Source organism: Panthera pardus, unplaced genomic scaffold (genome assembly GCF_024362965.1).
Source record: "Panthera pardus isolate Hobbes unplaced genomic scaffold, ASM2436296v1 HiC_scaffold_18, whole genome shotgun sequence".
In the NCBI taxonomy this organism is placed as follows: domain Eukaryota; kingdom Metazoa; phylum Chordata; class Mammalia; order Carnivora; family Felidae; genus Panthera; species Panthera pardus.
The window spans coordinates 8,530,472-8,552,780 of record NW_026526743.1 but is presented as its reverse complement, the minus strand read 5'-3'; the positions used below and the strand labels follow the sequence as shown (position 1 = coordinate 8,552,780).

Sequence of the window (22,309 nt, the reverse complement as noted above, 5' to 3'; positions counted from 1 at the left end):
TTGCAACAAAAGGCCATATTTCATTCTTTCTCATTGCCAAGTAGTAGTCCATTGTGTATATAAGCCACAATTTCTTTATCCATTCGTCAGTTGATGGACATTTAGGCTCTTTCCATAATTTGGCTATTGTTGAGAGTGCTGCTATAAACATTGGGGTACAAGTGCTCCTATGAATTAACACTCCTGTATCCCTTGGGTAAATTCCTAACAGTGCTATCGCTGGGTCATAGGGTAGCGCTATTTTTAATTTTTTCAGGAATCTCCACACTGTTTTCCAGTGCGACTGCACCAGTTTGCATTCCCACCAACAGTGCAAGAAGGTTCCCGTTTCTGCACATCCTCGTCAGCATCTATAGTCTCCCGATGTGTTCATTTTAGCCACTATGACTGGTGTGCGGTGGTATCTGAGTGTGGTTTTGATTTGTATTTCCCTGATGAGGAGCGACGTTGAGCATCTTTTCATGTGCCCGTTGGCCATCTGGATGTCTTCATTAGAGAAGTGTCTATTCATGTTTTCTGCTCATTTCTTCACTTGATTTTTTGTTTTTCGGGTGTGGAGTTTGGGGAGTTCTTTTTAGATTTTGGATGCTAGCCCTTTGTCTCATATATCATTTGCAAATATCTTTTGCCATTCCGTTGGTTGCCTTTTAGTTTTGTTGATTGTTTCCTTTGCTGTGCAGAAGCTTTTTATCTTCATGAGGTCTCAATAGTTCATTTTTGCTTTTAATTCCCTGGCCTTTGGGGATGTGCCAAGTAAGAAATTGCTGCGGCTGAGGTCAGAGAGGTTTTTCCCTGCTTTCTCCTCTAGGGTTTTGATGGTTTCCTGTCTCACATTCAGGTCCTTCATCCATTTTGAGTTTATTTTTGTGAATGGTGTAAGAAAGTCATCTAGTTTCAACCTTCTGCATGTTGCTGTCCAGTTCTCCCAGCACCCTTTGTTAAAGAGACTGTCTTTTTTTCCATTGGATATTCTTTCCTGCTTTGTCAAAGATGAGTTGGCCATACGTTTGTGGGTCTAGTTCTGGGGTTTCCATTCTATTCCATTGGTCTATGTGTCGGTTTTTGTGCCAATACCATGCTGTCTTGATGATTACAGCTTTGTAGTAGAGGCTAAAGTCTGGGATTGTGATGCCTCCTGCTTTGTTCTTCTTCAACAATATTACTTTGGCTTTCGGGGTCTTTTGTGGTTCCATACAAATGTTAGGATTGCTTGTTCTAGCTTTGAGAAGAATGCTGGTACAATTTTGATTGGGATTGCATTGAATGTGTAGATAGCTTTGGGTAGTATTGACATTTTGACAATATTTATTCTTCCAATCCATGAACATGGAATGTTTTTCCATTTCTTCATATCTTCTTCATTTTCCTCCATAAGCTTTCTATAGTTTTCAGGATACAGATATTTTACACCTTTGGTTAGGTTAATCCTGGGTATTTTATGCCTCTTGGTGCAATTGTGAATGGGATAAGTTTCTTTATTTGTCTTCCTGTTGCTTCATTATTCGTGTATAAGAATGCAACTGATGTCTGTACATTGATTTTGTATCCTACGACTTTGCTGAATTCATGTATCAGGTCTAGTAGACTTTTGGTGGAGTCTATCACGGATTTTCCACGTGTAGTATCATGTCATCTGCAAAAAGTGAAAGATTGGCTTCATGTTTGTCAATTTTGATGCCTTTGATTTCCTCTTGTTTTCTGTGTGCTTATGCTAGCACTTCCAACACTATGTTAAACAACAGCGGAGAGAGTGGACATCCCTGTCGTGTTCCTGATCTCAGGGAGAAAGCTCTCAGTTTTTCCCCATTGAGGATGATATTAGCTGTGGGCTTTCATAAATGGCTTTTATGATGTTTAAGTGTGTTCTTTCTATCTTGACTTTCTCAAGGGTTTTTATTAAGAAAGGATGCTGAATTTTGTGTAATGCTTTTTCTGCCTCTATTGACAGGATCATATGGTTCTTATTTTTTCTTTTACTAATGTGATGTATCACGTTGATTGATTTGCGAATGCTGAACCAGCACTGATGCTCAGGAATGAATCCCACTTGATCATGGTAAATAATTCTTTTTATATGCTGTTGTATTCGATTTGCTAGTATCTTATTGAGAATGTTTTCTTTCATATTCATCAGGGATATTGGGCTATAGTTCTCTTTTTTTACTGGGTCTCTGGTTTAGGAATCAATGTAATGCTGGCTTCATAGAATGAGTCTGGAAGTGTTCCTTCCCTTTCTACTTTTTGGAGTAGCTTCAGAAAGATAGGTATTATCTCTGCTTTAAATGTCTGGTAGAATTCCCCTGGGAAGCCATCTGGTCCTGGACTCATATTTGTTGGGAGGTTTTTGATAACTGAGTCGATTGCTTCTCTGGTTATGGGTCTGTTCAAGCTTTCAATTTCTTCCTGTTTGAGTTTGGAAGTGTGTGAGTGTTTAGGAATTTTTCCATATCTTCCAGGTTGTCCAGTTTGTTGGCATATAATTTTTCATAGTATTCCCTGATAACTGCTTGTATTTCTGAGGGATTGGTTGTAATAAATCCATTTTCATTCATGATTTTATCTATTTGGGTCATCTCCCTTTTCTTTTTGAGAAGCCTGGTTAGAGGTTTGTCAATTTTGTTTATTTTTTCAAAACACCAACTCTTGGTTTCATTGATCTGCTCTACTGTTTTTTTAGATTCTATATTGTTTATTTCTCTCTGATCTTTATTATTTGTCTTCTTCTGCTGGGTTTGGGTTGTCTTTGCTGTTCTGCTTCTGTTTCCTTTAGGTGTGCTGTTAGATTTTTTATTTGGGAATTTTCTTGTTTCTTGCGATAGGTCTGGATTGCAATGTATTTTCCTCTTAGGACTGCCTTCGCTGTATCCCACAGCGTTTGGATTGTTGTATTTTCATTTTCATTTGTTTCCATATATTTTTTAATTTCTTCTCTAATTGTCTGGTTGGCCCATTCATTCTTTAGTAGGGTGTTCTTTAACCTCCATGCTTTTGGAGGTTTTCCAGACTTTTTCCTGTGGTTGATTTCAAGCTTCATAGCATTGTGGTCTGGAAGTAGGCATGGTATGATCTCAATTCTTGTATACTTATGAAGGGTACAGTCTTTAATTTAAAGTCTAGTTTGTCTGATATAAGTATGGCTACTCCAGCTTTCTTTTGAGTTCCAGTAGCATGACAGATAGTTCTCCATCTCCTCACTTTTAGTCTGAAGGTGTCCTCAGGTCTACAATGAGTCTCTTGTAGATAGCAAATAGATGGGTCTTGTTTTGTTTTGTTTTGTTTTCCATTCTGATACCCTATGTCTTTTGGTTGGAGCATTTAGTTCATTTACATTCAGGGTCCTTATAAAAAGATATGGGTTTAGAGTCACTGTGATGTCTGTAGGTTTCATGCTTGTAGTGATGTCTCTGGTACTTTGTTTCACAGGATCCCCCTTAGGATCTCTTGTCGGGCTGGTTTAGTGGTGATGATTTCCTTCAGTGTTTGGGAAGAACTTTATTTCCTTCTATTCTAAATGACAGAATGGCTGCATAGAGGATTCTCAGCTGCATATTTTTTCTGTTCACCACATTGAAGATTTCCTGCCATTCCTTTCTGGCCTGCCAAGTTTCAGTAGATAGATCCGTCACGAGTGTTATCGGTCTCTCTTTATATGTTAGAGCATGTTTATCCCTAGCTGCTTTCAGAAGTCTCTCTTTATCCTTGTACTTTGCCAGTTTCACTATGATATGTCATGCAGAGGATCGATTTAAGTTACGTCTGAAGGGAGTTCTCTGTGCCTCTTGGATTTCAATGCCATTTTCCTTCCCCAGATCAGGGAAGTTTTCAGCTATGATTTCTTCAAGTACACCTTCAACACTTTTCCCTCTCTTCCTCCTCTGGAATTCCAATTATGCGTATATTATTGCGTTTCTTCATATCACTTAGTTCTCTAATTCTCCCTCATACTCCTGGATTTTTTTTTTATCTTTTTCTCAGCTTCCTCTTTTTCCATAATTTTCTCTTCTAATTCACCTATTCTCTCCTCTGCCTCTTCAATCTGAGCTGTGGTCGCCTCCATTTTAATTTGCACCTCATTTATAGCATATTTTAGCTCCTCCTGTTTCTTAATCCCTTGATCTCTGTAGCAATAGATTCTCTGCTGTCCTCTATACTTTTTTCAAGCCCAATGATTAATTTTATGGCTTTTATTTTATTTTATTTGTTTGTCAACATTTAGTTAATTTTTGAGACAGGGAGAGACAGCATGCACGGGGGACGGTCAGAGAGAGAGGGAGACACAGAATCTGAAACAGGCTCCAGGCTCTGAGCTGTCAGCACAGAGCCCACGCGGGACTCGAACTCACGGACCCCGAGGTCATGCCCTGAGTGAAAGTTGGATGCTTAACCGACTGGGCCATGCAGGCACGCCTATTATTTTAAATTCATTTTCTGTTATATTGCTTATTCGTTTTTGATCAGTTTGTTAGCTGACACTACATCCTGGCATTTCTTTTGAGGAGAATTCTTCCGTTTTGTCATTTTGGATATTCCCTGGAGTGGCACAGAACTGCAGGGCTCTTCCCCTGTGCTTTCTGGGGTAACTTGTGTTGGTGGGCGGGGTCGCAGTCAGACCCGATGTCTGCCCCCAGCCCACCGCGGGGCCACAGTCAGACTGCTGTGTACCTTATCTTCCCCTCTCCCAGGGGCAGGACTCACTGTGTAGTGGTGTGGCCCCTGTCTGGACTACTTCCACACTGCCAGGCTTGTGGTGCTTCCTCTGTGGGATCTGGCGTATTAACCGGGGTGGATCCGCACGGTGCACAGGGGCGAGAGGGGCAGGTTCAGCTCACTTTGCCTCTGGTGCTCCAAGGTCCGCTGCGGGAGGGTCCCTGCAGCACTGGGAGGGAGGCAGACCCTTTGGAGGGATGGTTCCACAGAAGCACAGTGTGGGTGTTCATGCAGTTCAAGCAAGTTCTGGGATGGGAACTGGTTCCCTTGGAATTTTGGCAGGTGGATGGGCGAGGGAGTTGGTGCTGGCCAGCACCTTTGTTCCCTGGTGAGCTGAGCTCTGTCCTCCAGGGTTCAACAACTATTCCTCCCATTATTTCTAGCCCTTCTGCTCTCCGAGAAGAACTGTTGACTTATGACATTCCAGATGTTATATCCCGCTTGGCTGTCAGAAAACACTCAGTACAGCCCCTCTACATTTGCAAGTCAGACTGGGGGCTCTGCGTTGCAGGGCAGGCTACCCCTCCACTGCCCTGGCTCCCTCCCACCAGTCCATGTAGTGCGCACCGCCTCTCCGCCCTTCCTACCCTCTTCTGTGGGCCTCCTGTCTACGCTTGGCTCCAGAGAGTCCATTCTGCTAGTCTTCTGGCAGTTTTCTGGGTTATTTAGGCAGATGTGGGTGGAATCTAAGTGATCAGCAGAACGTGGTGAGCCCAGCATCTCCTACACTGCCATCTTCCCCTCCTTCTGTCCTCCTCTGTATTTCTGAGTGTGTGTGTTTGTGGTGTATTTGCGAGTCACAAAAACCTTTCTCCACAAATAGATGTATAATCTGTATGTCACTGAAACCATTTCTTAGCTTCAGGGAGAGTAAACATTTTTCATTCTATCACTTTTATTCTTTTGTATTCAATTGGTAATTTTTGTATTTTATGTGGAATCTTCACTTTTCTCTTTATGTTACTCAGTTTCATGGTTTTAATATATTTGCATCACCATCACCACGTTGAAACTTTCGGTAAACTTACTTTTAGGATTGTCTCTGTATAATGGTTGGTGTGTTCCTCTTAGATGAATTTAAAGTCGGATAATCTGGATAAAGACACATATTATAGTATTATTGCAATTTTGCCAGATATTCTTTTGAAAGATGAAAAACAACACTATTGTTCTCATAGATTACTGGGATAGATGGGTGAATTCATGCAAAACTGTTAGAATGGTCTGTACTGTGTAGTAAGTGTTTAAGGAGAATGGTTGCTTCTGTTCATGATATGAGGCTTAGTAATTTCCTCATTCTTCAAGTTCAAAGTCCTCCATGATTTCTTCTGTGCTTTTTTTTTCTTGGAATATAGAAGTGTGGCTCTTGAAGTGAAGATGTTGGCATGAGTTTCAGGTTTGTGAGAAATGTAGAAACTCAGACCCCACATAAAATTGGAAATCAGAATGTGAGTTTTAAGAAGATGCTCTGTTCGTTTTCATACATCACACTGACAGTGTCACATTGACATTGAAGTGCACGCGTAGCTCACCATCATTTTTTTATTATTCTGTGTCTGTTTTCTTCTGTAGTACATTTTGACAACTGATTTTGTGGTATGTTGTAAATTAGGAAGTTTGGTGCCACCAGAATACTCTTTATGTTTCAAGATTATTGTGGGTATATATTATTCCATCCATGTGAATGTTCCATTTGATTGTGATCTTTCTGCCAAAAATGTCATTGGGAATTTGATGGAGGTCACATGAAATCAGTAGATCACTTTGAATATAGCGACAGTTGGATAATTTGAAGTATTCCAATGTAAGAACATGGATGTGTTTTCACTTACTTCTTCTTTCAATTCCTTCAGAATATTTTATAGTTTTCTCTGCACCAGTTTTGACCTCTAGCATTATGTCAAGTCTTAAGTAGTTTATTCTTTGTGATGCTACTGTAACTATAATTATATTTGGGGGGGGGTTGTTTTTTGTTGTGTATACACCATGAATTCTTATTTGTTGGGTTTGTGATCTCCAATTTTGTAAAATTTGCTTGAGTTTTAGCAGGTTTTTCGAAATGAGGATTCTTTAGGGGCACTTGGGTGGCTCAGTTGGTGGAATGTCTGACTGTTGTTTTTGGCTCAGGTCATGATCCCAGGGTCATGGGATGAAGATCTGCCTCAGGCTCCACACCTAACATGCAGCTTGCTTGAGAGTCTCTGCCTCCCTGTGCCCCTAACCTACTTGTACACACACTCTGTCTCAAAAGATAATAATTTAAAATTAAAAAAAAATAGGGATTCTTCAGAGAAGAAGATAGTATCGTGACAGACTAGGGGTACCCTACCCTCATCACATCCCACAAACACATCTAGCTAACCACCAAACCGTCCTACGTATCCCAAAAAGCAACCTTAAGACTGACAGAGGAATTACCCAGCTGATGAGAGAAGAGGCACATCGAAGATTGTAGGAAGTATAGAGATTTGGCTGGGGGAGCAACAGATTATAGTGCTGCTGAAAGCAGGGAACTGTGGTTGTGGAGAAGGATGAGAGAGAGTGGAGCCCAAAGAAGAATGCACAAGGAGAACATTTCCCTAATGTCATTGTCTTGGAAAAGGAGAAGGCCTGCATTTTGTGCTTTCTTACAAATAGTGTGGCTTCAAGCCTTGAGTTTGGAAGTCGGCGGAATTAGCTTGGAAAGTCCAGGAGGGTACTGCACTGTCCTGGACAGAAGGTAGGTTCACAACCTGGGGGTAGACAGCATGGAAACAGCAATGTGAAGAGCATTTGGGGCACAGATGAGTGAGATTATTTGATATTCTAGGGGCCCTTCAATGAGGTGCATGATGGGGAACAAAGGAGCTGACTGGTTCCATTTCCTTCCCATGTTCCTCAGCATGAACACAGAGCACTCTGAGAGAAAGGGCTCAGCGGGGACACTGGCTGCCTCCCTTGCTTACAACAAGCCCCAAGCCCCTATGCTCTGGTGGAACTGCCCTTCTCAGTCAAGCCTGACTCAATCCCAGCAAGGTTGGCCCCTACCTCAGGGGACCTGCATAATCTGCTGCCCACACCACATGTGACCACACAGTTCTGCATGGCCTCAGTTCTGGTGGAGTTGATGTCTGGTCTCATCTCACAAGCAGACCACAGCATAACCAGTCAAAACTCGCCCCATTGAGGACAGGGTCCAAACACTGGCAGGAGAGCTTCTGCAGACCACTGGCGTCAAAGATAGAGCAGGAGACATAACTGGCTATTTTAACATACAGAGGGTGGTGGAGATGTAGACAAAATACCAAGATGGAAGAATTTTTCCAAAATGAAACAACAAGATATGGCCGTGGCCAGAGATTTCAGTGAAACACAGTATCAGTAACATTCCAAATGGAAAATTGAAGGCAACTGTCATAAGGATTCTCACTGAGCTTGTGAAAAGAAGACAGCAGTGAGGCTCTTACTACAGAGATAAGAGGCTTAGCAAAGGAAGAGTGATGTAAAATGCAATAAAAGATAAGAAATGCACTTGATTCAATGAACAGCATGTTGGAAGAATGAGAGCAGCAAATTGGTGGCCTTAAAGACAAAATAATGGAAAATAGTGAAACTTAAGGAAGAGAGAGACAGAGAGACAGAGTAGAACTATGCAACATGAAATAGCCTTAGGAAATCAGGGACTCCCTCAAAAGTGATGAGATTTATATTACAGGGGTCACAGAAGAAGATGAGCAAGGGGGTCAGAAAAGTTACTTCAGGGAATAATAGAAAAAAGCATCCCTAATCAGTTGAAGGAAACAGACTTGCAGATTCAGGAGGCACAGAACTGCATCGAAATCACCAAAAGGAGGCCAACACCAAGACATCTTGGAATCCAATTAGCAAACTATGGTGATAATGACAAAATCTTAAAAGCAGCAACACAGAGGAAGTATTTCACCCATCCTGAAAAGCATAAGGCCAGCTCAAGATTTCTCAACAGAAACTTGGTAACCCTGAGGGAGGGACATGACAGATTCAAAATGCTGAAAGGGGAAAAATAGGCAGCCAAGAACAGTCTATCCAGGAAGACTATCATTCAGACTAGAGGAGAGAGAGAGATTTCCAGTCAAACAGAAACTAAAGGAGTTTGTGACCACTGGAACAGCCCTCCAAGAAATGTTTAAGGATAGTCTTTGACTTCAGAGGAGAGACCAAAAGTGAGAAAGACAAGAAAGTATCAGAAAACAATCTCCAGAAACAACGTCAAAAGTAATAATAAAATGGCAGCAAATAAGTATCTAGTCAATAATTCCTTTGAAGGGAAATGTACTATGCACTGCAATCAAAACACATAGGGTGTCTGAATGGATTAAAAAAAACCCAAACCGGTTAACCTGCTGCCTACAAAAGACTCAATTTAGACCTGAAGTTGTCTGCCAGTTGAAAGTGAGGGGCTAGAGAAACGTTATCATGCAAATGGATGTCAAAAGAAGGCCAGTGTAGCAATATTTATATTCGACAAGCTAGCCTTTTTTTTGTTTTTGTATTGTGGTTATGTCCTCTTGGGTACCAGGGTAATGCCTGCCAGCTAGAATGATTTTCAATGGGTTCCCTGTATTCTATTATTTGTAGAATTTTGATGAATTTTATCAGCAATTGCTTTTTTAAAAATATATAATGTTCTCCATTACCTTTTTAATAACTATTTATTTTGAGAGGAGAGATAAGAAGGAAGAGGTAAGGAGAGATAGAGATAGAGAGAATCCCAAGAAGGATGCCCACTATCAGAGCAGAGCCCAGTGTGGGGCTGGAACTCACAAAGTGAGATCATGACCTGAACCAAAACCAACAGTTGGATGCTAAACCAACTGAGCCACCGGGGCATCCAAGGAATTACTTGTTTAAAAGTTTGGTCCATTGACCAGTGAAGGCATGTGGTCTTGGTCTTTTCCAAATTGTCTAATATGTTAGTGTATGTTTGCTTTAGGAATCGTTTATCACACTATATGTTTCTGTGTGTAACTGTTGCCTCGTTTTCTTTACCATTTTTCTTTTTCGTTGGTGTGTTTTGTTTTTCACTGTAAATATATTTAAAGTATTGTCAAGTTTGTTTGTTGTATTGGAGAAACGGAATTACTTTCAATGTTATGTTTATTTGGGTCTTCATTTTACCTCTTTCTTATTTTTCTTTAGCATTTCCTTTTACAGAATTTTAGCTAAATTTCTTCATTCTTTTGTTGATTGAGGTGTAATAAAAGAAAAAGGTGAAATACAATAATTAACTCAATCATTTATAGCATAAAAAATTGAAAGTGGAGGGTCTAGTAGAAAAATTAGGAAAAAATGAATAATAATGATTACCAAAAAAAAAAGTTTCCTTGGATTTTGTATAGATAATGTCATCCTCTAACAGCGATAATTTTGCTTTTTCTCTTCCAAGTTGTTTCCATTTTAGAATTGTTTTCAGTTTATTTATTTTGAGAGTCAGAGTCGGGAGAAGCAGAGAGAAAGGGAGAGAGAGAGAGACAGAGAGAAACCCAACAGTCTCTGTGCTGTCAGCATGGAGCCTGATGCGGGGCTCAAACTCACATAGTGCCAGGTTGAAAACCAAGAGTCAGACAATTAAGTGAGCCAACCTACCGCCCCCAATTTGGTTTCTTTTTATGTATTTTTTTCCTAATTGTTCTGAATAGTGCCAGTACTGTGTGGAATGGACATGGGAAAGTTGCTTCAATATCTTATTTGTGATCCTATAGGAGGAGCTTTTGGCCTTCTCATCGATTCTGTTGGATTTCAGCTTTTCACACATACATGATCTTTATTAGGATGAAGTAGTTTCCTTGGATTCTTCCTTATTGAGTATCTTTAATCATGAAATGGTGTCCAATATGCTCATTCCTGTCCCGTATCAATTAAGATAATCCTCTCTTTGTGATCTTTAGTCTGTAATGTGCAGTCCCAACTCGATAGTTTTCCATATGGTGAAACACTCTTGAATTTCAGGAAGAATTCCCAGTTGATTATGTCGTAAAATGGTAAAATGTGCTTTTGATTCAGTTTGTTTTTCATTTGTTTATTTGTTTTGAGAGGGAGAGGAAGGAAGAGGACAATGGGAGGGGCAGAGAGTGAGGAGGAAAGAGGATCCCAAGCAGGTTTTTCAGTTTGTAATGAGCTGGACATGGGGCCTGATCTCACGACTGAGGTCATGACCTGAGCTGAAGTCAAGGGTCGGGTGCTTCACCAACTTAGCCTCCCAGTCTCCCCTATTTGCTTAGTTTTATGGTGGACGTGGCATGAATATTCCCCACAGATGGTAATTCATAGTCTTCTATACTTGTAGCATCTTCCTTCAGCTTTGATAACCTGTTAAGGCTGGTATGGTCAAGGGTTTTCATAATCTCCCTTCTCTTCACTCCCTAGAAATGTCTGGGGCGATTTCAAGTACTTTGTCATGTGTGTTTATGAATTATTCTGTGAATTCATGTGGCATATGAGTTTTCCTTGCTGGGAGTTTATTTTTTTAATTTATTTTTAATTAAAAAACCATTTTTAATGTTTTTATTTATTTTTGAGACAGGGAGAGACAGAAAGAGACAGAGCATGAGCAGGGGAGGGTAGGAGAGAGAGGGAGACACAGAATCCGAAGCAGGCTCAAGGCTCTAACCTGTCAGCACAGAGCCCGATGAGGGGCTTGAACTCATGCACTGTGAGATCATGGCCTGAGCTGAAGTCTGATGCTTACCCAACTGAGCCACCCAGGTGTCCCATTGGGATTTTATTTATTACAGTGTTAAAGTACTTAGTAGTTGTAGATCTGTTGACTTTTTTCTTTTCTTTTCTTTCTTTTTTTTTTTTTTTTTTTTTTTTTTGAGTGTGAGAGTCAGTGAGTGGGAGAGAAAGCAGAGGGAGAGAGAGAGAGAATCTTAAACAGACTTCGTGCTTAGGGTAGAGCCTGATACGGGTGTCCATCACATGACCCTAAGATCATGACCTGAGCCAAAATCAAGAGTTGGATGCTCAACCGACTAAGCCACCCAGGTTCCTCTTTCATTACATTTTTTTCTCCATGATGATGTCAGGTAGGTTATACCTTATTTGAAATAGGTACTTTTTTTTTTTTTTTTTTTTTTGGATACCTATTTGTTAGCATGTAATTATCCTTTTTCCCAATTATGATTACTTTTATTTCTATGATATCACATGTACTGTGTCTTGTTTTAGTTCTTCACTTCCGATTTTAGGTGAACTTCAATTTTTCTTCCTTACTTGATGGTGTTATAGGTCTGTCCAATTTTTGGGTTACTTCTGAAAACAAACTCGTCCTGTTGTTTTATTCCTACTTTTGCTATATCGTATTTTCATAATTTCTGTTTGACTTTTAAATTAAATGTGCTTCCTTCTAAATTTTGGCTCATAGGGTAATTTCCTGATTCTTTGTGACACAGGAATATGATTTGTGCTACACCATTAAACAAGTACAGAATGATCTATTAGGCTACGTTTTCACATTGTGTGCAATCTTCTGTGTCAAGGAAGAATGAAGTCCCGATGAATCCTTCTCAACCATCTTCCTGACATTCTCAGACTGATTTGAAGGTTGTATATTAGAAGTTGTCAGTACCTTCATGAGAAAGTAGTAATTGGAATGATGTTCCTTTTTTTGTTATTTGCTATCTTTCAGCTATATCTTCACATGGCACCCAGAGCTTCCTGCCAAAGCCATGCATAGAAGCCTCTTCCCAAAATGTGTCACTGGGTACATGGAAACATCATGCCCTTGAGAATTTACACTTAATGATAAACTGGGACAGTGGTAGAAAGAATGAAGCACATCAGAAGTTTCATGAAGGACGTAGTCCAATTGAGATGACTGCCCATAATAAGAACCTCATGGCCCCAAGTGATGAAGGACATAAAACATCTTGGAAAACCGCCCTTTTTACATCCACTATTTGTGCAAAGCAGTGTGCATCTGTAAGCAGAAGTTCCAATCAAACATGCAAACATACATATTTGTGCAAAGAAAATTTGGAACATTTGGAAAATTACCTCATCCACACTGAAAACAATGCTGTGAACCATTGTGAAAGTGGGATTGGATTGACCTTTCAGTCAAATATTTCTAAAACTCAGAGATTCAAAAATGAAGATAAAAGGCCTAGGACGTCTCAGTTTGGGAGGTGCTTCACAGAGGAGGTGACCCCGCAACATTACCAGAGCATTTTCAATGGAGCTACGCTGGCTCAATACAGTGAATCTGAGGCACAGTCTAACCAGGGCTCTCATGTTAGCAAACGTCTGAGGACTCTGCAAGAAAACCATTTTGAATCTAATAAAGATGAGGAAGTGTTTTATCCAAACTCCAAATATACCAATAGTAAGAGTACACAGAGGGGAGAAATTACTTCTAAATATGATGAATGTGGGAAAGCTCTGAAGCAGTCCTCCAGTATTGCTGATCATCAGAGGATTCATGGGGGTGGAAACCCATACACATATAATGAATCTGGGAACATGTTTAATCAATCATTAAGCCTAAATACGTATAAGACAAGTGGTACTGGAGAGAAAAGGTACATTGGCAAGGAATGTGGCAAAACCTTTGACAGGCACTCGAAACTATCTCAACATCAGCAAATGCATACTGCAAAGAAAATTGACAACTGTGAAGAAGGTGGTCAAACCTTTAAGGATGGGTCATCACTCCATTCAGACAGGCGAATCCGTACTGCACAGAAACCTTACAAATGTCAGCAATGTGGCAAGGCCTTTAGCCAGCAATCATTGCTTACTCAGCATCAAAGAATCCACACTGGAGAGAAACCTTATGAATGTCAAGAATGTGGCAAGGCCTTTAAATGTCACTCATACCTTATTGAACATCACAGAATGCATACTGGAGAGAAACCTTACAAATGTCAAGAATGTGGAAAGGCCTTTAAGCAGCAATCATCCCTTACTAAGCATCACAGAATACATACTGGAGAGAAACCTTACAAATGTCAAGAATGTGGCAAGGCCTTTAGCCACCGATCATCCCTTTCTCAGCATCACAGAATACATACTGGAGAGAAACCTTACAAATGTCAAGAATGTGGCAAGGCCTTTAGCCACCGATCATCCCTTCCTCAGCATCACAGAAGACATACTGGAGAGAAACCTTACAAATGTCAAGAATGTGGCAAGGCCTTCAGCCACCGATCATCCCTTCCTCAGCATCACAGAATACATACTGGAGAGAAACCTTACAAATGTCAAGAATGTGGCAAGGCCTTTCCCCAGCAATCATCCCTTAGTCGACATCACAGAATTCATACTGGAGAGAGACCTTACAACTGTCAAGAATGTGGCAAGACCTTTAGCCACCCATCATCCCTTACTCAGCATCACAGAATCCATACTGGGGAGAAACCTTACCAATGTCAAGAATGTGGAAAAGCCTTTAACTGTTCCTCACAACTTACTGAACATCACAGAATTCATACTGGAGAGAAACCCCACAAATGTAAAGAATGTGGCAAGGCCTATAAAGTGTACTCACAGCTTACTCAACATCACATAATTCATACCGGAGAGAAACCTTACAAATGCAAAGAATGTGGTAAGGCCTTTAGCAGATACTCAACCCTTTTTCTACATCGCATAATTCATACCGGACGGAAACCTTACCAATGTAACAAATGCAGCAAAACCTTTAATTTACCTTCAAGGCTTACTCAGCATCACAGAATCCATACTGGAGAGAAACCTTACCAATGTCAAGAATGTGGTAGAGCATTTATGCAGCTATCATCCCTTACTCGGCATCACAGAATGCATACGGGAGAGAAACCTTACAAATGTCAAGAATGTGGAAAGGTCTTTAGCCAGCGAAGAACACTTACTCAGCATCATGTAATTCATACTGGAGAGAAACCTTACAAATGTCAAGTATGTGGCAAGGTCTTTAGCCAGCAAGCATCCCTTAGTCAGCATCAGAGAATTCATAGTGGAGAGAAACCTCACAAATGTCAAGAATGTGGCAAGGCCTTTAGGTTGAAGTCAAACCTTAATTACCATCACAGAATTCATACTGGAGAGAAACCTTTCCAATGTCAACAATGTGGAAAAGCCTTTAGGATTAAGTCAAAACTTAAAGTCCATCACAGAATTCATACTGGAGAGAAACCTTACCAATGTCAGATATGTGGCAAGGGCTTTACCAAATGCTCAGAACTTCATCAACATCACAGAATTCATACTTGAGCCAACCTTACCAATGTACCGTGTGCAAAAGGCTTTAATCACCAATCATCCTTTATTCAAGATTACAGAAATCATCTTGGATCAAATCTTACAGAGTTTAAGACTGTGAAGGAATTTTCCCCCCACTTTTTAAAAAGTTTTTCTTCAACAGAATGAGTGGGAGGGTGCAGAGGCAGACACACACACAGAAGGAAAAGCAGGTTCCAGGCTCCAAGGTTTCAGCACAGACAGCTGAGAGCCTGATGCAGGGCTCCAACCCATAAACTGCTATATCATGACATGAGGTGAAGTTGGAGGCTTCACTGACTGAGCCACCCAGGCACCCCAAGAGTGAGAGAACTCTTAAGGAGGGGTCAACGCTACTCCACATCACAGAATCCACATTGAGGATTAACGATACCCAAGTAAACAAGGTGGCAAGACTTTAACCAATGCTGATCCCTGATTTCTTGTCAGAGAATGTGTTATAGAGATGATTTTACACAAAAAAAAAGAATCTGGGAAGCCCTGTAATGGTGCTCAAGCCTCATTCCACACCACCAAATTCAAACTTGAGAGACACCTTACAATTGTAGAGAATGTGGTGAAACGTTTCACTTGGCTCAAGCCTTACTCACCATCACATTGTTCATACATAGGAGGAACATTGAAAATGTGATGAATGTGGCACACCCCTAGGTGGAAGTCCTAACTTATTCAACATCATAATTCCCATATCAGAGGAAATATCTAAAATGTAAATTGAATGACAAAGATTTCAGCTGGAATTCAATCCTTATTCAATATCCCTAAATGCATGCTGAGTTGAAACCATACAAACCTAATGCATGAGGAAAGCCCTTCTTCATAAATACACCATTTGGAAAACATCAGAGAGTACCAAAAGGAAAGTAAGTTGAAAGAAAAGTACGTTTAAAAACATATGTAACTGAACATAAAATGTCAACACGTGTCACAGGATTCACAGCAGAAAGCAATAAGTCAGTGTATTCAGACATTACATCAAAATACTTATTAGAAGGAATAATACAAAGTTAAACATTTAGATAATGTATACGCTATTATGCTTTAAATGATAAAAGGGATGGATTTTTGCATAGGTATAATCTCAATGTTTTTACATTAACCTTTTTAAGATTTGTGACTAGTAAACATCAATATACTTCTTATTCTCAAATCACTTCAGAAAATTCATTTATTCCTAGTGGGCATGTGAATGTACACGGCTGAGTGTTGCTACATCAATGATATGAGTTCCCTTCTTTCTTAGGTGGGACTCATACATATGTAATTTTCCATGGAAGGTGAAGAAGAGTTGAATAAAATCTAAATGGAGATACTTTCTGTGCCTCTAACCTTGCTGTAATTATCATGAAAGAGGTGTTCAGGACACCATTGTCCATTTATTTCAACTAAAAGTGCATATCACAAATAAAAAGTTGTACTAAATGGTCTTTAAGGGAAAGAGGGTCAGTCCACGGAAAAACGTGATGCAGGTTCATCTTAGCGATAGTTACAAGTACAGAATATCAACTGATGTGATTGAAAGGAAGAAATGTTCACAGATATCAGAAAGAGAAGAGCAAAACCTTCCTAAGATGGCTAGGATTCTACATTCACATGTTTGAAGAATCACCTCAGGCCTGAAAGAATTTCAGTAGGCAAAATTAAGCTGTACATAATTTAAAATAGACTGTCATGTCTTCTGAGTCCTCATGGTAACCACCAAGCAAAACTGTTAATTGATACCCAAAAGATAAAGAGAGAAGAATCAAGGTTTACTATTCTTGAAAATCATCAGATCACAAAGGTAAAGAGAAAATGGAGAAGAAAGGGAACAAGAATTCTAAAGTAGCCAGAAAACCATGAGAAGAATGACAACAGTAACTCCATGCCTGGATCAATACTTCCTTTAAATATAAAGGGACTAAATTCCCCAATCAAAAGATAGAGATTGGCTGAATGGAAAGAGATCCAAGACCCAATGCTATGCTGCCTTCATGGGACTCCCATCTGCTTCAAGAACACACTCAGCCTGAAAGTGCAAATATTCAAAACGATATTGCATGCCATTGGAAACCCAAAGAAATGGGGTAGCTATCCTTCAGACAAAATAGACTTGAATGCAAGGACTATAATAAGACGCGGCAAAGGTCAGTATTAAACAAACGGGTCAGTTTGTGCAGAATTTTTAGTTAATGTGCTGTTTGGCAGAATGGCAACAAAGTTTGCCCCCGTTTTGGTTTTGGAAGACAATAATAGTATGGTTTTTTAACTCACGTACTGACACATTGAAAAGAAACACCTTTTTCCGTAAGTGTGGGTGGTGTTTGTGCAGATGCCTGAATTGTAGTTTGTGTTATGTTTCTGAACATCCGTATCTTATGACTCCTCGAAATGGCTACTTGATATTCAAAAACCGATTGCTACTTTTAGAGGGCTGGGGAAAAAAAAAAAAAAAAAGAACGCTAAATGACAATGTGAGAAAGACTATTGCTTCCAGATTTTGAAGTGTGTGGGAAAATACTGTTGCAATGACAATCTTGGTAATTTACTGCAAAAGCAGCCAATAGTTCATCAAAACCAACTTGTACAGGCTAATACATCTTTCCCAGATTATTCACTTTTCAAACATCATGCTATTATATCTTGCAGTTTTTTTTCACTCACATTGTTATATGATTTTCATTGCTATGTGCTCTTTTAAACCCATCAATCAAGTTATTTTTTATTTCAACCATAATACCTCTCAGTAAGATTTCTGATATTTCTGGGCAGTTCTGTGTATACATTTGCAATGATGGGTTTTTTATGGGTCACCGTGTCAATATAGCAGATTTATTTCAAGTTGAGTTCTTTCTGAAATGTACATCTTCCCATAAGCTAATCTTACATTCCACTTGGGTCCCACATTTTAGATTACATTACATGTGACTAAGGTTTTTATACATCATATGTCTCTTTACTACATAGAAGACATTCACTCCTTTAATGTAGGAGAAAGGTAGCTATCCCATGGACTTAGGATTTCTTTGTGTTGCATTACAGCTGTAGGTTTGTAAATGTGTGTAGCATTTGTATTGAGAAACCATTTAGTTGTGTCTTGCTTTTTGTTCCACGAGTTACATAATAGTCTTATTGTGCATTGAATTGTTGTGTTGATCTGGTCACATTTGGATACATACACATCACTTATTTTTAAATCAATTTTCTTTTATAGATATATACTCAACTTTTATAGTGTTTTGAAATAAATATAAGCTGCTTTTGCTAAGAACAAAACTCCAAAAATAAAGGAATGAATTCCACCAAAGGATAGAACTTGTATAAATATTTATCCCCCGCCCCCCCCGCATAAAAGCACCTGTATATGTATACAGCAGGACTTCAGCACTGCACTTTCAATAATGGATTGAGTATTCAGACACAACATCAAGATGGAAACATCGGACTTCAAGGACATTCAGCAGACGGACCTACAACATTGCATCCAACAGCAACAGAAAACACATTCTTCTCACACGGACACAGAACATTCTCCAGTATAGATTATATGTTGGCACACAAAGCAAGTCTTAATAAACTTATGAGTGAAATCCCATCAAGCAGCTTTTCAACCACAATGGCATGAAACTAGAGTCAGGTAAAACGACAAAACTAGAAAACTCACAAATATGTAAAAACTAAGCAACATGCCCCATTATTCATAATAACCAAGACATGAAAATAACTTGTGTCCATAGTCAGTTGTGTAGATAATATGCTGCATATATACAATATAGGCTGGCTAAAATGAGCAATGCCGCATTGGTCTCTTAGTCTAAGCACACTGAGGAATTACTGTCTCACAGTTCTGGAGTTTCTTGAAGTCTGAAGCGAGCAGCTGGCAGGGCCACACTGTACCTCAAGAAGTGAGACTTGGCTCTTTCTAACTCCTGGGGACTGCCAGCTGTCCCTGGCCTGGCTTGGTTTGTTGATGTATCTCACTCCACCATTGCCTTCATCATCACACCTTGTTGTGTGTGTGTCTTCATTTTTCTTTTCTTATAAGGATACCAGACATTGGAGTAAGATTGACCCATATCTAGCATGACCTCATTTTAATGTAAAGCCAAGAACTTACTGCCCGATAAGGGTACTATTACAGGTACTGAGGGTTAGCACTTGGGCATATTTATTTGACGCACGCTATGTAACTCACACTAAGGCTAAAAGGCACTAGGTTGTGAAATATGACTGAGGGGTTAAGGTGCACTACCAGTTTGAGGTTGGGAGTGGAGTGTAGGCAGGGACAGTAAGGCTGGGCTATATGGGTGGAGAGAATGAGAGGGTAAAAGAAATCCTAGGACGAGGGGGATAATGGATGACAAATTAATTGGCTAAAGGCAGTGAAGTGGCAAGTTTGGGTTGAGAGCATACAAACGTTTTCTGCCTATGAAGGGTTAAAGAACATAGGGATGGAAAGGAGGTAGTTGCCTGTGAATGGAGTCCGGAGAGAATTCAGTGCTCAACCAGAGAAAGAGTGGAAAGAAAAGATGATGCCTAGGAAACATCATGGGCACAGGGAGTTAGCATGGGTGAATGGGGACCTTGAGAGCTGGGAGAACGGTGGGCATCAGGAGGCTAGAGGGATCATGAGAAAGAGTCAGGAAGTGTAGGGTTGGGGATAATAAGTGCAGGGTCATGAGGAAACTAAGGACTCCTGATAAATATTGGCTGGCATACGAGAGCTGTGGACATAAAATACACAAGAAGTGGGCTGACGTATTGGAATGGGGAGGGAGGAAAGAATGGAGATGGAGTATTAAGGGGCAGTGGAAGGGGAGGAAATTCGGGATGAGGGCTCTGGGATCACGTGAAACGTGCTTTGTTGGTTTAGAGGTCTAAATACACCTGATGGCATAGGGCTTGCTGCTGTCATGCAGAGCCAGCTTCGGATCCCCTGCCGCTCTCTCCTTTTGCCTGTCCCTTGCTCACGCTTTCTCCAAAGCAAATAAACATGTTATTTTCTTTTTTAAATGAGAAAGAAATATAGGTGCCGGGGTGCCTCAGTAGGTGGAGTGTCCAACATCGGCTCAGGTTTTGATCTAACGGTTCATGGGTTTGAACCCCACGTCAGGGCTGAGCCCACTTCAGATCCTCTGTCCCCCTCACTCTCTGCCCCTCCTCTGCTCAAACTTTCTCAAAATTAAATAAACATAGCCAAATAAAAAAATGCATCTGATGGACTGAGAAGAGCAATGCAGACTAGAAGTGTCATTTGCAGAGAAAAGTCAGGGTTCATGGATATCTATAGGCTCCAGGAGTGGAGAGATTGAGGTCACAATGTGGGACAGAAAGGAGGAGAGGGGTGGAGCTGGGGGAGATGACAATTGCAGGGTCCATTGTATGTCATGAATTCATTCTACCCATTAATTCTCTGATTTCACAATTGTGAACGGTTTTGAATTTCAGCCCATGAGGCAAAAACCTTACTTCTATAAAACACCCAGTAAGCCTTTCAACTGAATAGACAATGAAGGACCACAGTTGAAATCTTGAGTAAACAGTGAGACTCAACACTTTTTCTCTTCTTTGGACATACCACGCACAAGGTGTGCCCATGGAGATCATGTGGTAACAAAATGGTAACAAAATGGATTCTGGCAACAACCTGAATGGTCCTGGAAGTGACTGCTCTTGTAGACGTTCCCAAGTAGATCCAATGCCTAATGAATCTTGATTTTAACATTAGAGTGTCCTCCACAGAAAGCTCAGCCAAGTCCACTGGATTTCAGGCTTATTAACAACAGAATTATGTTTTTATAGCTTCTCAATGCATGCAATGGATTATGGTAGTTATAGAAATAACTACATATATACATGTCATTAATTGTCAAATGAAAATGATAAACTCATAAAGTATTTAAATCAAGTAAAAATCTCCATTAATTACCTACATCAATAATAGATCGATCTTTTAACAGTTTGTCAGGTTGAGGTGGATCCTGCCTACTATGCAGTTTCACAGTGTATGTAAATTGTATTTGTAATTGTTTAACACAAAGACACTAAAATATTTTGCACTTGGTTCAACGTTTACATAAGTATTGTCACATCGACCTTATCAAATGCTTTCCTTAACCATGCTACATGAAGGTGATATTTTCACACAGGTAGAAACAGATCTACTGCAACACAGAAACACCTCATATCCCAAGGTAATTGTAAGGAAAACCTCCATGTGGAAACACTCTTTTTTATACAACTGCACGGTTGAATGTATCTGTCTTCTGTTATCACACACACGTTGAAATGTGGATCTTTGCTTTGTATACATGTGACTTAATTGGGTGGTTCTGGGACATGGGATTTTGTACCATAAGAACCATTCTTACAATGGGTGGACACTTGGTTAATCACACTGGTAAATGGATTCAAACAAACAAACAAGGTGCCCTAGTGGTTCAGTCAGATGAAAACTAATTGGAATTTGGAGCCCAGCTCATATTCCCAGGGTTGTGGGATCCAGTTGTGAGTTGGGCCCCACTCTGAGCATGGTCCCTGGTAAGACTCTCTCTATCCTCTGCTGCTCTAACCCTGCTTGTCCTCTCTCTCTCTCTCTCTCAAAAAAAAAAAAACAACAACAATGAAATGAAAAGAAAAACAAACAACACAATGACAGCAACAACAATAAAAAATATAAATCTGGTAGTATCCTACCAAATGTGTTTCCACTGTTAAATAAATAGTGAAGCCATAACCTGAGGAGGCTCTAATGCTTTGGTAGCCTCTCTAAGGAAACCACAACTTCATTCTCAGTATTGTACTTGAATGGAAAAAAATATGACCAAATAATTGCAGTCAGTTAGGTCTCCCAAAAAGAAGGGAAATGCTTAAGATATATCCAATCAAACACTGCCCTTGCTTTATTTCCACATCGTCTCTGTAAAAACCTTACCACAACTTCCTACAGATAGACCATGCGTATTTGTTTTTTTTTTTTTTTTTTTAACGTTTTATTTTTTATTTTTGAGACAGAGAGAGACAGAGCATGAACGGGGGAGGGTCAGAAAGAGGGAGACACAGAATCTGAAACAGGCTCCAGGCTCTGAGCTGTCAGCACAGAGCCCGACGCGGGGCTTGAACTCACGGACCGCGAGATCATGACCTGAGCCAAAGTCGGCGGCTTAACCGACTGAGCCACCCAGGCTCCCCAGACCATGCGTATTTGAATAGACAAATCAAAGAGCCAAGTGAAGTCTTGAAAACTGGAATGTACATCAGTTCATCTTTGAACCCTACACAGTACCCCTTTTTATTTTGATCGCTTTTCACACGTGGCTTGAACACCTTGCCCCCTTGCAACTTGGGCAGAAGACTCAGGATGACACCTTTCCCAGCATCTCACCAT

The 22,309-nt window shown here is 40.2% G+C and overlaps 1 protein-coding gene across 4 annotated transcripts; it reads left to right on the top strand.

The window, feature by feature from the left end:
- The first annotated feature begins 13,009 nt into the window (after positions 1-13,009).
- LOC109260580 (zinc finger protein 420-like) lies at positions 13,010-14,916 on the top strand. 4 transcript variants are annotated; one of them, XM_053905819.1, is made up of 2 exons: positions 13,053-13,304; positions 13,389-14,916. In XM_053905819.1, the coding sequence occupies exons 1-2, from the start codon at positions 13,186-13,188 to the stop codon at positions 14,914-14,916; spliced, it is 1,647 nt and encodes a 548-aa protein (XP_053761794.1). In that variant the 5' UTR covers positions 13,053-13,185. The 4 variants fall into 4 exon arrangements, with proteins under 4 accessions (XP_053761798.1, XP_053761794.1, XP_053761796.1 ...); XM_053905821.1 differs by having other exon boundaries at positions 13,053-13,317; positions 13,408-14,916; XM_053905822.1 differs by having other exon boundaries at positions 13,053-14,565; positions 14,736-14,789.
- Positions 14,917-22,309: the final 7,393 nt, after the last annotated feature.

Bases quoted from the DNA above. Each gene is read 5' to 3' on its own strand.
- LOC109260580 (XM_053905823.1), top strand. From the start codon at position 13,186: ATGTTTAATCAATCATTAAGCCTAAATACGTATAAGACAAGTGGTACT.